Source organism: Eurosta solidaginis, chromosome 2 (assembly GCF_040869045.1).
Source record: "Eurosta solidaginis isolate ZX-2024a chromosome 2, ASM4086904v1, whole genome shotgun sequence".
Classification (NCBI taxonomy): domain Eukaryota; kingdom Metazoa; phylum Arthropoda; class Insecta; order Diptera; family Tephritidae; genus Eurosta; species Eurosta solidaginis.
In genome coordinates, this window is record NC_090320.1 from 80,439,269 (window position 1) to 80,455,826 (window position 16,558).

Consider the following 16,558-nt stretch of genomic DNA (forward strand, 5'->3'; position numbering starts at 1 on the left):
AAACCCTTATTAATACCTTTAATTTGATATCCATATCGTACAAACACATTCTAGAGTCACCCCTGGCCCACCCTAATGGCGATATCTCGAAAAGGCGTCCACCTATAGACCTAATGCCTACTCCCTCTTAAAATGCTCAGTAACACCTTTCGTTTGATACCCATATCGTACAAACATTCTAGAGTCACCTCTGGCCCACCCTAATGGCGATATCTCGAAAAGGCGTCCACCTATAGACCTAATGTCCACTCCCTCTTAAAATGCTCAGTAACACCTTTCGTTTGATACCCATATCGTACAAACATTCTAGAGTCACCCCTGGCCCACCCTATTGGCGATGTCTCGAAAAGGCCACCTATAGAGCTAATGCCCACTCCCTCTTAAAATGCTCAGTAACACATTTCGTTTGATACCCATATCGTACAAACATTCTAGAGTCCCCCTGGCCCACCCTAATGGCGATATCTCGAAAAGGCGTCCACCTATAGACCTAATGCCCACTCCCTCTTAAAATGCTCAGTCACACCTTTCGTTTGATACCCATATCGTACAAACATTCTAGAGTCACCCTTGGTCCACCTTTATGGCGATATCTCGAAAAGGCGTCCACCTATAGACCTAATGCCCACTCCCTCTTAAAATGCTCAGTAACACCTTTCGTTTGATACCCATATCGTACAAACATTCTAGAGTCACCCTTGGTCCACCTTTATGGCGATATCTCGAAAAGGCGTCCACATATAGAACTAAGGATTACTCCCTTTTAAAATACTCATTACCACCTTTCATTTGATACCCATATCGTAGAAACACATTCTAGAGTCACCCCTGGCCCAGCCTAATGGCGATATCTCGAAAAGGCGTCCACCTATAGACCTAATGCCCACTCCCTCTTAAAATGCTCAGTAACACCTTTCGTTTGATACCCATATCGCACAAACATTATAGAGTCACCCCTGGCCCACACTAATGGCGATATCTCGAAAAGACGTCCACCTATAGACCTAATGCCCACTCCCTCTTAAAATGCTCAGTAACACCTTTCGTTTGATACCCATATCGTACAAACACATTCTAGAGTCACCCCTGGCCCACCCTAATGACGATATCTCGAAAAGGCGTCCACTTATAGACCTAATGCCCACTCCCTCTTAAAATGCTCAGTAACACCTTTCGTTTGATACCCATATCGTACAAACATTCTAGAGTCACCCTTGGTCCACCTTTATGGCGATATCTCGAAAAGGCGTCCACATATAGAACTAAGGATTACTCCCTTTTAAAATACTCATTACCACCTTTCATTTGATACCCATATCGTAGAAACACATTCTAGAGTCACCCCTGGCCCAGCCTAATGGCGATATCTCGAAAAGGCGTCCACCTATAGACCTAATGCCCACTCCCTCTTAAAATGCTCAGTAACACCTTTCGTTTGATACCCATATCGCACAAACATTATAGAGTCACCCCTGGCCCACACTAATGGCGATATCTCGAAAAGACGTCCACCTATAGACCTAATGCCCACTCCCTCTTAAAATGCTCAGTAACACCTTTCGTTTGATACCCATATCGTACAAACACATTCTAGAGTCACCCCTGGCCCAGCCTAATGGCGATATCTCGAAAAGGCGTCCACCTATAGACCTAATGCCCACTCCCTCTTAAAATGCTCAGTAACACCTTTCGTTTGATACCCATATCGCACAAACATTATAGAGTCACCCCTGGCCCACACTAATGGCGATATCTCGAAAAGGCGTCCACCTATAGACCTAATGCCCACTCCCTCTTAAAATGCTCAGTAACACCTTTCGTTTGATACCCATATCGCACAAACATTATAGAGTCACCCCTGGCCCACACTAATGGCGATATCTCGAAAAGACGTCCACCTATAGACCTAATGCCCACTCCCTCTTAAAATGCGCAGTAACACCTTTCGTTTGATACCCATATCGTACAAACACATTCTAGAGTCACCCCTGGCCCACCCTAATGGCGACATTTCGAAAAGGCGTCCACCTATAGACCTATTGCCCACTCCCTCTTAAAATGCTCAGTAACAGTTTTCGTTTTATACCCATATCGTACAAACATTCTAGAGTCACCCCTGGCCCACCCTAATGGCAATATCTCGAAAAGGCGTCCACCTATAGACCTAATGCCCACTCCCTCTTAAAATGCTCAGTAACACCTTTCATTTGATTCCCATATCGTACAAACACATTCTAGAGACACCCCTGGTCCACCTTTATGGCGATATCTCGAAACGGCGGCCACCTATGGACTAAGGATCACTCCTTTTTAAAATACTCATTAACAGCTTTCCTTTGATACCCATATCGTACAAACATATTCTAGAGTCACCCCTGGTCCACCTTTATGGCGATTTCTCGAAAAGGCGTTCACCTATAGAACTAAAGCCCATTCCCTTTTAAAATACTCATTACCACCTTTCATTTGATACCCATATCGTACAAACACATTCTAGAGTCACCCCTGGTCCACCTTAATGGCGATATCTCGAAAGGGCGTCCACCGATAGACCTAAGGCCCACTCCCTCGTAAAATGCTCAGTAACACCTTTCATTTGATACCCATATCGTACAAACAAATTCTAGAGTCAGCCCTGGTCCACCTTTATGGCGATATTCCTAAATGGCGTCCATCCATAGAACTATGGCCTACTCTCTCTTAAAATACTCTTTAATACCTTCCATTTGATACACATGTCATACAACCACATTCCACGGTTACCCTAGGTTCATTTTCCTACATGGTGATTTTCCTTATTTTGTCTCCATAGCTCTCAACTGAGTATGTAATGTTCGGTTACACCCGAACTTAGCCTTCCTTACTTGTTCTTCTATAATGTCATCCTAAGACAGCTTAATGGGTTAAATATGTTTAAATTCAATTATATATTTAAATTCAAAGGGAAAAAAGTTAAAATTTCTAAATTGTTCGTATTATGGAACGAACTCACCCATTATATGGTGTTCTCGTTGTCTGAGCCGGTGGTGCAGGAGGCCGTTTAGGGAGCCTCTGCCTTATGATTTCATTGCCGATGCTGCAGGAGGCCGTTTAGGTGGGCCTCTGACCTATGATGTCACTGCCGATGCTGCAGGCCGTTTAGATGGGCCTCTGCTTTTTAATTCTCACTGCCGATGCTGCAAGAGGCCGTTTAGGTGGGCATCTGCCTTATGATGTCACTGCCGATGCTGCAGGAGGCCGTTTAGATGGGCCTCTGCCTTTTAATTGTCACTGTACGTGGTGCAGGAGGCCGTTTAGGTGGGCCTCTGCTTTTTAATTGTCACTGTAGGTGGTGCAGGAGGCCGTTTAGGTGGGCCTCTGCCTTTCTGTTGTCACTGTCGATGATGCAAGAGGCCGCTTATATGGGCCTCTGCCTTTTAATTGTCACTGTTGGTTTTGCAGGAGGCCGTTTGGATGTGCCTCTACCTTTTTTATGACACTGTTGTGGTAGCAGGAGGCCGTTTAGGTGGGCCTCTGCCTTTTAATTGTCACTGTAGGTGGTGCAGGAGGCCGTTTAGGTGGGCCTATGCCTTTTATTTGTCACTGTTGGTTTTGCAGGTGGCCGTTTAGATGGGCCTCTGCCCTTTTTATGACACTGTTCTCTTGTTGCACGGTGCGGCGCGCTGATGATGTTCGTGCGTGGTTGGGGTATACGTTTGTAGGTGGTATTGGCGTGCGGTGTTGTGCTGTCGGCGGTGGTAGTGCGTGGTGTGGCGATGGTGGAGCAATTTATTGGGTTTAATTTTAACAAAAACGCACTTTTTATTTTTCCTTTTTTTTCACTACCACTCACATTGAAAAATTCACTTGGTGGAACATACCGCCACCAACGATTGCAATTTCGCGCATGATTTCTACAAATGCCGCCCCACGCCGTCACTTATTAAAACAAAATTCCACCATTATTGCGACTGCGCAGTGGAACGGCGCCGTTAAATCGCATGATTTAGCTGTATTTGCCATGTTGGAACCATACGAGGTGGTGATCGCTGTGACATTCCTGCAGCCATCATTAAAAGTTCCATATACTTTTTTTTTGTGGGCCGATGGACTAATGTCAAAATCGTACTGCGCTGAAAGTTAATGTGTCAAATCTTATAAAACTACAAGTCAGCTGTCGCCTTGTATAGTTACGCCATGGTGGTTGCCGTTATTGGGAATTTTCCCACATCATTGGATTATTTCGCGATGCCACCTGCGCGAAATTAACAAAAATTTGCTTCAACCACCCCAGGAAGACATGAGTAGGGGTGAATCCTACCTGTTTTCCTATCACTAGCCAACTGGTACGTTCCAAGGGTGAATCCCCCAAGTGGACCATAACATTGTATAGGGATAATTTTTACAACAGTGCTTCGCGAAATTTTGTATGCGAGTGGGCAAGGCGTAATAAACTTCAATTGCCAAGTCTGAAGTTCCTTCATATTTACAAACGCAAAATCTTGGTTGATTGTGGCGGTGCTATTGGAATGCATAAGCTTGTGTTAAACGCATCTATATGAAAAATGTCATTGTACCGCGGCCTTTATGATCAGGTGAGGGCAGCTGTGCATGAACAATACACATATCCTACATGTAAACCTTTACAATGCATATAACGGTCGCCAGACCATTTCTTTTAAAGCGTAGGTAGTTATTGTGAGCCGTACATATGTACTTCCAAAGACCTGAAAAAGGGAAAATTATGTTAATTTTCTTGCAGCTCCATTTGATGTTTGTAAAAAAGGTCAACTACGTAAAAAAAATTACAACAGAGACAATAGCTTCAAATAAGCTATTAGTTAAAAACAAAAAATTCAAGGCGCGATAACCTCCGAAGAGATTTTAGGCAGAGCTGCTCTTCCAATTTGCTTCGTGCTCTTTTTTATTTTTACTACAGATTGGCGGTACGGGACCTAGTAAAATCAATGTCGAGGATCTACCCTGTACCTATAGAAAACATTTTATTCTATTTGAAAAAAACCTGTTTCAAAAATATTTTTTTTTTTATTGCTTTGCCGGGCTCGAACCAAGGATCCTCGGTGTGGTAAGTGAACCACGCCACTGCGGCCGCTAATTAGTATACAGTTCGTTTATATGTTCTAAAAATATACTCTAATGTAATTTTGTTAAATTATAAAAACACTCCCTGAAGAACTTGCGAAAGATTCGAAACGCCTGGGAGGAAAAAGGAAAGTTTAAAGTTTCCATTTCAAGCTAGCCGATGCCAAAGCGGGCGTCTCGCCATTAATTTCGCCATTATTTCATTTTGGCTTGGATTAAGCTTGTTTGAGTTCGACCTTTGTTAATAGTTAGAGTTTGAAATTTTTTATTATATTTTATTTATTCATCTATTTTAACAATATACTTAAACTTTCAATGAAATTTGTGTGTATATGATCGCAAGTTTGTGTTCGAATGAAAGTGAAACGTAACGTGTACGTTCAGTCACTCGTCACGTTTGTTGCGATCCAAAATTACGATCGAAGTATTAAGTTCACGTGCGTCATAATCCCAAAATCATGTTTTTACGTGACGAGGTACATGAACACGGATGTTACGATTTGGCCCCTGATTTGACGGAAACTCCCGTATATTGGTTTTAAAGTATTTGTACCATTAGAAATAAGATATGTCCCTTTTAAAAAACCCTATCTGCATGAATTGAATGTGAAAATTATATGTTATTGCTTCTACTGCAAAATTTTAAATTTGTTGGTTACATTTACTTTACATATAGTTACTACACACACAACATATAATTTTACTGATTAATAGACTGGTGCGGGTGTGGCGCAGAAGTATCCTGTTATGGTATACATCCACGGGGGAGAATTCATACGCGGCGCTTCAAATCACTTCCAAGGTCATATACTCGCATCATTCTATAATGTGATTGTTGTTACTATAAATTATAGACTTGGAGCACTTGGCTTCCTCTCTACTGGTGATGAGAACTCACCAGGCAATTATGGCATATTAGATCAGGTAATGGCTCTGAAATGGATATACGACAATATAGAGTTCTTTAATGGTGATCGCGACTCGATTACATTATTTGGTCCTGGTGCGGGAGCAGCATCGGCAGGCTTGTTAATGGTTGCACCCCAAACCAAAAACATTGTGAAACGAGTTATAGCACAATCCGGAGCTGCTCTGGCGGACTGGGCATTAATACAAGATAAGTACCGTGCGCAAAATACGAGTCGTGTGTTGGGTCAGTTGTTGGGTTGCTCCCTAGAATCATCATGGAAACTGGTCAACTGTCTTCGAACTGGGCGAAGTTTTTATGAGTTGGGAAATGCTGAATTTCCACCACAGGTCGGTACGTTCCCATGGGGTCCAGTACTGGATCATAATTTTACTGTGCCCGGCGATGATTGGTATGAAGGTTGGCGCCAAAAAGATTGGAAATTTCTTACAGAAACACCCGAAACTCTAATCAAACGAGGACATTTCAATCGAGGCTTACAGTATATGACTGGGGTAACAACTCAAGAAGCGGCTTTTTTTGTAGCACAAAACGAGTCTTTGGCGCCATTTTTTGAAATAGATAATAAGTATTTCGATCAAAAAATTCGTGAACTTGTTTTCCGTTATAATTACACGCTTAATCCGAATGGCGTTTATGAAGCCATAAAATATATGTATACCTATTGGCCGGATCCCAACAATAGTTCTATAATACGTGATCAGTATATTAATATGCTTTCCGATTTGTATTATCGAGCTCCGGTGGATAAGATGGTCAAATTATTGTTGGAACAACGACTACCAGTCTATATGTATGTTTTAAATACTACAGTTGAGGCGTTGAACTATCCTCAGTGGCGAAAATATCCTCATGATATAGAACATCACCTTTTGACCGGTGCACCTTTTATGGACATAGAATTCTTTCCGAAGAAGGAGCATTTGCAGCGAAATATGTGGACTGATAACGATCGAAATATGAGTCATTTTTTTATGCAAACTTATTCAAATTTCGCTCGCTATGGGTAAGCAACACTTTATTTACTTATTTGCTTTTTAATGTTAATTTTATAAATGAAATCAAATTTTTCAAAGCAATCCCACACCTCAGCAAGTGTTGGGTCTACATTTCGAACGTGCATATCAAGGAGAGTTGCGTTATTTGAACATCAACACGACTTACAACTCATCAATATTACTTAATTATCGTCAAACAGAATGCGCGTTTTGGACACAATATTTGCCAACTGTAATCGGTGTGCTTGTTCCCACATATCCACCAACAACAGAGTTTTGGTGGGAGCCAAAGGAACCCCTGCAAATTGCATTTTGGACAATGTCGGTGGCATGTTTATTTTTGATTGTTTTGGTCGTAATTTGCTGTATTATGTGGCGGAATGCCAAAAGGTAAGTAAGAAATGTTCAGTAAGTACCTTAGGGTTGGCTTTTGACCCAAAACAGCTGGGTAACAGGAAGCGTCTCTGGGAAGTCTAGTAATCCAAAAATGCTGTTTGGACTATTCGCCACAGTAACGTTTTTATTTAAGTTCAGGAAATGAAAAAGATTTAATAGAAACAAATTTTCTGAAAAATTATTGAAATAAATAAATATATAAAACATTACAGTTAATTAGCGCCTAAACATCTGCTAGGAGAAAAAAAAAATCGTTAAAGTATTTTTTTTGTGAAATGATTTTACATTGCTTTAGTAACTGCAAAACGAATCGAAGTAACTAAACTTCTTGACGATAGACGATAAATTATCTGAAAATTGCTGTGGGCTGGGTAAATAATAGCCAAAGTATTTTTGATAAAATTGTTTTCGGCACCTCCTCCATTTTTTTTAATCGTGATGGAAATTTCGAAAAGTTTGTTTTTTAAGGTGCAACTTCTTTAACCCATTTTCGGCCAACGGTCGATTTTTCGACCACCATTTTTAGAGGTCCATATCTCTCAAAACAAATGTTGATTTTCTGATCCATTTACAGGGTTAGTAAATTTGGATTATTGGCGGCGCCGTGAGTATAGATATTTTTGAAAAAATGCTTGAATTAAAATTTTTGTGATAGGAAGAAAATATACATATTTTTTACAGTTTTTTGTTTAAAGAAAAATTATTAGAAGACAAATGTTAAAAGTAATTAACACCAACATCTCGGGAAGATAAAATATCAGGCTGTAAGAATAAAAAAATTTCCACTTTAATTTTGCCAATTTTCTAACTCTTTCAAGAACGTAAATTTCAGTGGTCGAAAAATCGACCGCTGGCCAGAAATCGTCAAGTATGTTAAAAAAAAATTAAAGCAGTATTCGTTTTATTTATTGTATAAATGCAAACTAGTATCATCTGAATTCTGAAAATATATAAGGTTTTGGTTTAGCCCTATTTAAAGTTCTCCTTTTTTAGTAAAAGTCTGGCAACTCCCGTGGCTTTGCAATACTTTTGTATCATATATTTGTCTCCCTCTATCCATCGTTACTTAAAGTTTGAAAAGGGTATTCCCCGGATTGCTTTGCTTTGATTTTGGTCAGTTCATTTTTTAAAATTGTGCGGTCAATAGACGAATACAATGCCGGTTTGTAAATCAATAAAAATTAGTGAAATTATGGCCATTTTAAATGAGCCATGTTCAGACGATGAGGAGGATCAAGCTGTATCGAACGCAAAGGAGGTCGACATTGTATACATTCTATAGCCTGATGTGGAGTGCATGACGGACGAAGAAGACTTGGATGATGACCTGATAAATATTAACGACGACAATAACGATTACCTCAATGAAATAGCAGGCACAGTTGAGCTACAATACTCATAAGCAGCGAATATTCCAAATGCAGGTAACGATCTGGGTGACGCAGAAAATCCATCAACATCCAATGCATGTGGCGGATTTAAGAAAAAATCAATTTTGGTCTTCCGGTTTGGCGAAAGCCTAGAAATTTTCAATACACAAGAAGGCCAATAAATGTAGAAGATCACAAATTGGAAGATATTTTTGCTGAAATTGGTAAGAACCGTCCCACTTTGTCAACAACATAACTATCTATTATTTTGGTACATATATTTCATCTCCTTTTTTGCAGGCTCTAAATCTCCCTATGATCTATTTGCATTGTTTTTTGATGAAAAAGTTATCGATGAGATTACATATTTTACAAATGAATATGCCAATCAACACAATACTTCAATTGACGTCACGCCATTAGAAATACATAGATTTATTGGTATTTTGTATCTTTCGGGGTACCATACTTTGCCTCATATTGACCATTATTGGTCTGTTCGACCCGACATGGGGATTCCGATAGTGAAACAAGCGATTAGTCGTAATCGCTTTAAAAAAATTAAACAGTTCCTTCATCTCTCAAATAACAACAATTTAAATACAGCAGATCGATTTGCAAAGTTTCGCCCTATTACCGATGCTCTCAACGAAAGATTTATGCAATTTGGAGTCTTTAGTCATATTCTTTCTATCGACGAACAGATGATTCCGTAATTTGGTCGCCACTCTTGTAAGATGTTTATCAAAGGAAAGCCGATCAGGTTTGGATTTAAGTCGTGGTGTTTATGCTCAGAGAGTGGATATTTATATTCCAGCTCATTTTACGGCGGCGCAGCAACTCCTCACAATCTGGATATAGGTCTAGGCGCGCAAACTGTCTTAGATTATTTTCTTCGATAATTTTTTTTTCTTCTTATCACCTTATGCGTCTTTTGAATGAGCGTCGACTCCTTGCAACTGGCACTATACGCGAAAATAGAATGGGAAAACCACCGCTAAGATGTTTAAAAAAAGACAAGCGCGGGGCATTTAACCAGCTACTCGATAGTAATAAAGAAATATTGACTGTCCTGTGGAACGACAATGCTCTTGCCAAAGTTATAACCAATAACTCGAGTGTGGAGCCAATTGTTTCTGCTAAAAGATATTGCCGTAAACAAAAAAAAACTATTACTATATCGCAGCCAAAAGTTATTCAAGAATATAATAAGGGTATGGGTGGTGTAGATCTCCATGACAATGCTGTAGCAAATTATCGTATTTGTATTCGAGGAAAGAAGTGGTGGTGGCCACTATGGACAAACCTTCTTGGTAACGCCATGGTCAATGCGTGGAGGCTGCATTGTATGATTGCAAAAATCCAAAAGACAACCCCACTTTCGCAAATTAATTTTCGTTCTGAATTCACAACAAAATTGTTGACTTTTGACAGTTAAGAAGAAGGCAGACGTGGACATGAAGGCGGAGACTTAAATCAGCCGTCGAACCTTCCTCGGAGCAACGAAAGGATACATTCTGTAATAAAAAGTCTTGAAAAAAAATATCGGCGCTGTAAATTATGTAAGAAATATACTATTTTTACTTGCAAAAAATGCAATATTTACTTACATACTAAATGATTTGATGAATATCATAAAAATTTGTAAATTGACGTCTCTATCAATGTATATAGTAAGCACTTTTCTTTAAAATAAAAACAAATAACTAAAGTTTGAGAGCAACATTTTTTGTCATGAAGCAATAAATTTTTTTTACATACTTGACGGGTTTTGGCCAGTGGTCGATTTTTCGACCAGTCCACAAAAAGCAAACGGCTGGTCAGAATGTTTTTATATTTGAAATTTGTCTTGACTATGGTCCTAAAAGCCCTTCCTTTAAAGGGGAACAAAAAATTATAACGGGATCATGTAGCGGCCGAAGATGGGTTAACCGGCCTCCTTAGAGTGCTAGAAACGTTTCAAGTTTGTATTATATATGGAAATATATATTGATTTTCGCCTACCATAAGCAAAAAAGGTTTAGAAAAATTTCGAAAATTCCAGAAGTCTGCATGAAAAAATCGACTGTTTTACCTATTAAGAACTTTTTTGCATGCAGTTCTGTAGCCAAAAATGTTGAGTCCCATAGAATCTCTCAAAGCTCTTGATTCCAATTTCCGATTTTGTTCCATGCGCGCCCGGATTATGTATTTTTTGAAATGGAAGAAAATCTGAAACACAGATCACACTATGTTACACTAAAATTGTTTGGACTTCAAAACTGGATACGAAATTTTCATACGGAATCGATCTTTTTTCGATAACAAATCAACAACTTTTCGCTAACAAATACACATTACATTCAACGATAATATACCCATAACTTTTCGAGAACCCTAATTATTGATAACAAGCCGATAGTTCGGCTATAACAAACCGATAATATGCCGATTACAATCCGATAATAACAACAGTCCGATATTTTTTCGTATTCATTAATTCATTTTTCCGAGCCCTGCTAAATGATTCACATATGTACACACCTAACAAATACACATTACATTCAACGATAATATACCCATAACTTTTCGAGAACACTAATTATTGATAACAAGCCGATAGTTCGGCTATAACAAACCGATAATATGCCGATTACAATCCGATAATAACAACAGTCCGATATTTTTTCGTATTCATTAATTAATTTTTCCGAGCCCTGCTAAATGATTCACATATGTACACACCTCATCCCGTCATTATTTCGGGATGATCCCAAGGTGATTACAGAATGATCTGAAATGTTCCCTAACACATTCCCAAATTGATCTCAAAATAGTACCTAAAGCAATCTCGAAGAGACCTCAAGATATTCCCGGAGAGATCGCAACACTACTGCAGAAAAACCTTGAAACGATCCGAATTGGTTCTGGAAATAGTCGCTACATGACCACAAAATTATACGAGTGAGACGCAGTACGGTCTTTCTAGTAAACGTTTTGAGAATAACAAATATTTGCAACCCTAATAATAATCTTATGTTGAGTTTACATTATGTTAATTCTGTGGTAAGTTGGGATTAAACATCAGCTTAATTATCTATTTTTAGGCGTTCAGATTTCTACGATGAAGATGTTTTCATAAGCCCCGACGGCACAGAGCTGCCCGAAGATGGTCACAGTGTGGTAGATAATGCTCACATGGTCGCTAATCATCACGCGCTACGATCACGTGACAATATTTATGAGTATCGTGATTCACCTTCAACAAAAACACTTGCCAGTAAAATTCATACAGACACAACATCAATTCGATCACCCAGCTCATTGGCCACAACACAAAAGTCAGGCAGTCAGTCCTCTCTGAAATCTGCTATATCACTAAAAGAAACAAATGGTGGAACGTTGACCAACAACGCGAACAGCGTTCGTCCGTCACGTTTGAGTATGCTTCATAATGGCACAACTTCCATTCCACAAAAGCACAAAGAAAAACGTTTATTGACACATGAACCGATTACATTAGTATCAACTGCACCTCAAACAACAACGACAACAGCTACGATATCGATTGCTCCTGGAGCAGAAAGTTTAAGCAAAATCAAAGCGGCTGCTATTGCTTCCTCAAAAAACTCAACTCCAACAACCCGTACTATAAGTAGTCATAGTACAACACCGGTAACAAGTGTACGCACCCATTCACATACAGCAACATTAACTGCAGCCCCACAATTACAGCACCCGGTGCAAATAACTTCCATACCACATCCGCAACTGCAATCCCAAAAGCAATCTCAAGCTCGAACACAGGTTATCGAAGGCGTACCGCAAACATCCGTTTAGGAAATCCCTGTCTAGGTGATTTTCTATGTTCTCTAAATGCGTCACCTAGAGAGGTTAAATTATAAAGTTTATTTTGTTTTCTTGATAAATACTTAGATGTGCAGTATGTACATATGTATGTATGTATATTAGCCTGTTAAAGTTGTAAAACTGTATAGATTTAAGCTTTTTTTTTACATATAAAATCTATGGAAAATTTATAGCTCGATTCAGATGTGCTTAATAATAATACTAAGGGCTTATATTTTAAAACCAGTAGCGCGATTCACTAACGCAGTAACTAAGCTCAACCGCAATTTTAACAGTTCTCCTAATTTGTTTAACAACATTCGACAGCGGTAACTGACTTAAATACTCTTATTATGTTGAAATTTAATTTGTGAAATGGTATTTGAGTATGTGGCGTATAGTTTGTCAGTTCCTCTTTGACCTTTTCATAAATTTTTGCATTTTAATACCAGAAATACCACTTTTTCTCAAAATAAATCCATACATAAAAACGAAGACAATGCAGCCAATAATCACAAATAACACAAAGAAGATAGCGCATTCATGAGATCAAAAATGCTTCGTTCTGCGCAACTACGTCACACTTGACTGCTTGAGCGAATGAAAGAAAGAGAGAAAAAACAACAGCTAAAAGAAAATGACGTAAAAATTGCCCTTAAAAACAGCTGATCTTTTGTTTACATGCGCAATGCGGAATCTTGGGTGTGTGATTTGTGGACAATAATTGACTACGGTAAAAATCTCGATTTTAATAATCGGCAAAAAATAGTGAACCGCGCTGAAAATCTGTTTCAAATAAAATAAACAGAAAGGAATAAGAGTGTCTAGGTTCGGGAGTAACCGAACGTTATATACTCAGTTCACAGCATTTGTCGTACAGCTCATTTAGTGATTGTGCCTTTTATAAGCGGCTAAGGCCGATTTAAAATTTGTTTGCTGCGATTCTTAAGAATTCCCGATAACTATTTGCTTTCGGCTATCGTTCGAAACACTGAACTGTTGAATAAATAATCTCAAATGCTCTTTATTTGCGGCACTAATATGGTAAAGAACTTTACTATTGCAACTATTCGCGTACTTCACTTACGTTTCAAAATCAAACTGATTGATTATTTCCCATATTGCTCTGCTTTTATACTCTTAGTTTGCTCAACATTATTTACTCCCAGGCTCTAGACTTTTGGCGCAGAGCCTTCTCGAATAGTCGCTTATTTATTTCTCGCTTCTATATCTCAGATTTTGGTTTTATATATAGTTTATGTAATGTCATATGCGCTCATTATTGCTATGTATTTGTTTTTGTAATGTCGTCTGCACTCTTAGCTGCTGTTTACTTGTGTGTGTGGCCGTTTCCGAATTGATATGCTTAATTTGCGGTTGTTATTGTGCAGCATTTATTTACAAGCCTTCCGCGATTTACAACCAGATTGACTGAATTTTGTGTGTGTTAGTGCAGTCGGGTGACTTCGTGACACACGTATTTGTTGTCGGCTACACGTTGATGAAAATCAAAAATTTTTGATTGTTTCATTTGACGCTGGCTTATTTGATAGTCGCGGGGTGTGATTGACAAAACGCAGTGTTGTATTTAGTTTGTGTCGACATTCAAAATGAACAAGTGCGCGGAAGAACAGCAATTCATATTAAAATTTATTGAAAATTATCAATATTTACCAGCTTTATGGAATGTAAAGCTTTTATTATTATTTAATAAAATTTTTATAAATTTTTTTATTATTTAATAAAACTGCTGTATTTGCGAGTAAAAAAAAGTCATCATCCGATGACGACATATTCACGTCCGAACGCTACGGTTTCTCAATGCAAATGTTGATTGATGGTTTTTTATTTGATAGTCGCAGGGCAAGCGTCAAATACCCGACACGCACACATACAAAAATTCAGTCAATCTGGTTGTAAATCGCGGAAGGCTTTACTAGCGGCATAGTGATGTATCGAAATTACTAATATTCGCCACATGTTTATATAACATTCCTCAACCGATACCGTCCATTATTTTCAGGCTTAGTCCTTATAATAAGGATAATTAGGTTACCTGATTTTATGATGAGAAATTAAACGGTTTTTATTTATATTTGAAAATTGGTTTTGGAGTCTTTATTTTAATCCACAAATGAAATGTTATAATTGTAGTTGCATTTTTTACATGTTAATCAGGTTTTTGGTGTCTTACACAATTTTATATATATATAACTTAAGTTTTCAGACGGACGGACATAGCTTGATACATTTTTGTTTACGCTGATTTTCTTTATCTGTATCGACTAGTTTAGAATAATTCCCCCCTATTGAGAGTGTCGATCGCAGTCGACAGTCGATCGTTGAGCGTTAATCGATTATCTTTATAATGGATAAAAAGTATCTTATATGAATCGAAATATTAAAAAAATATCAAAATCTGTTTCGTACAAGATAACTGTTTTAATAGTTCAAAGATTTGGCGATTAACTTGCATAATAACAAAATTAAATGAAAACAAGTAAGGAAGGCTAAGTTCGGGTGTAACCGAACATTACATACTCAGTTGAGAGCTATGGAGACAAAATAAGGAAAATCACCATGTAGGAAAATGAACCTAGGGTAACCTTGGAATGTGGTTGTATGACATGTGTATCAAATGGAAGGTATTAAAGAGTATTTTAAGAGAGAGTAGGCCATAGTTCTATGGATGGACGCCATTTAGGAATATCGCCATAAAGGTGGACCAGGGCTGACTCTAGAATTTGTTTGTACGATATGGGTATCAAATGAAAGGTGTTACTGAGCATTTTACGAGGGAGTGGGCCTTAGGTCTATCGGTGGACGCCCTTTCGAGATATCGCCATTAAGGTGGACCAGGAGTGACTCTAGAATGTGTTTGTACGATATGGGTATCAAATGAAAGGTGGTAATGAGTATTTTAAAAGGGAATGGGCTTTAGTTCTATAGGTGAACGCCTTTTCGAGAAATCGCCATAAAGGTGGACCAGGGGTGACTCTAGAATATGTTTGTACGATATGGGTATCAAAGGAAAGCTGTTAATGAGTATTTTGAAAAGGAGTGATCCTTAGTCCATAGGTGGCCGCCGTTTCGAGATATCGCCATAAAGGTGGACCAGGGGTGTCTCTAGAATGTGTTTGTACGATATGGGAATCAAATGAAAGGTGTTACTGAGCATTTTAAGAGGGAGTGGGCATTAGGTCTATAGGTGGACGCCTTTTCGAGATATTGCCATTAGGGTGGGCCAGGGGTGACTCTAGAATGTTTGTACGATATGGGTATAAAACGAAAAGTGTTACTGAGCATTTTAAGAGGGAGTGGGCAATAGGTCTATAGGTGGACGCCTTTTCGAAATGTCGCCATTAGGGTGGGCCAGGGGTGACTCTAGAATGTGTTTGTATGATATGGGTATCAAATGAAAGATGGTAATGAGTATCTTAAAAGGGAGTAATCCTTAGTTCTATAGGTGGACGCCTTTTCGATATATCGCCATAAAGGTGGACCAAGGGTGACTCTAGAATGTTTGTACGATATGGGTATCAAACGAAAGGTGTTACTGAGCATTTTAAGAGGGAGTGGGCATTAGGTCTATAAGTGGACGCCTTTTCGAGATATCGTCATTAGGGTGGGCCAGGGGTGACTCTAGAATGTGTTTGTACGATATGGGTATCAAACGAAAGGTGTTACTGAGCATTTTAAGAGGGAGTGGGCATTAGGTCTATAGGTGGACGTCTTTTCGAGATATCGCCATTAGTGTGGGCCAGGGGTGACTCTATAATGTTTGTGCGATATGGGTATCAAACGAAAGGTGTTACTGAGCATTTTAAGAGGGAGTGGGCATTAGGTCTATAGGTGGACGCCTTTTCGAGATATCGCCATTAGGATGGGCCAGGGGTGACCCTAGAATGTGTTTGTACGATATGGGTATCAAATGAAAGGTGGTAATGAGTATTTTA

The 16,558-nt window shown here is 38.9% G+C and overlaps 1 protein-coding gene across 5 annotated transcripts in view; it reads left to right on the forward strand.

Moving 5' to 3' along the window:
- Gli (carboxyl ester lipase-like protein Gli) overlaps positions 1 to 12,801 on the forward strand; it is a 126,405-nt gene extending 113,604 nt beyond the window's left edge. For all 5 annotated transcript variants that reach the window (XM_067765900.1, XM_067765901.1, XM_067765903.1 and 2 more), the window contains exons 5-7: positions 5,797 to 7,016; positions 7,087 to 7,398; positions 11,861 to 12,801. In XM_067765900.1, the coding sequence (XP_067622001.1) occupies positions 5,797 to 7,016; positions 7,087 to 7,398; positions 11,861 to 12,593 (2,265 nt within the window). In that variant the 3' untranslated portion in view covers positions 12,594 to 12,801. The remainder of the gene's footprint in view (positions 1 to 5,796; positions 7,017 to 7,086; positions 7,399 to 11,860) is intronic.
- Positions 12,802 to 16,558: the final 3,757 nt, after the last annotated feature.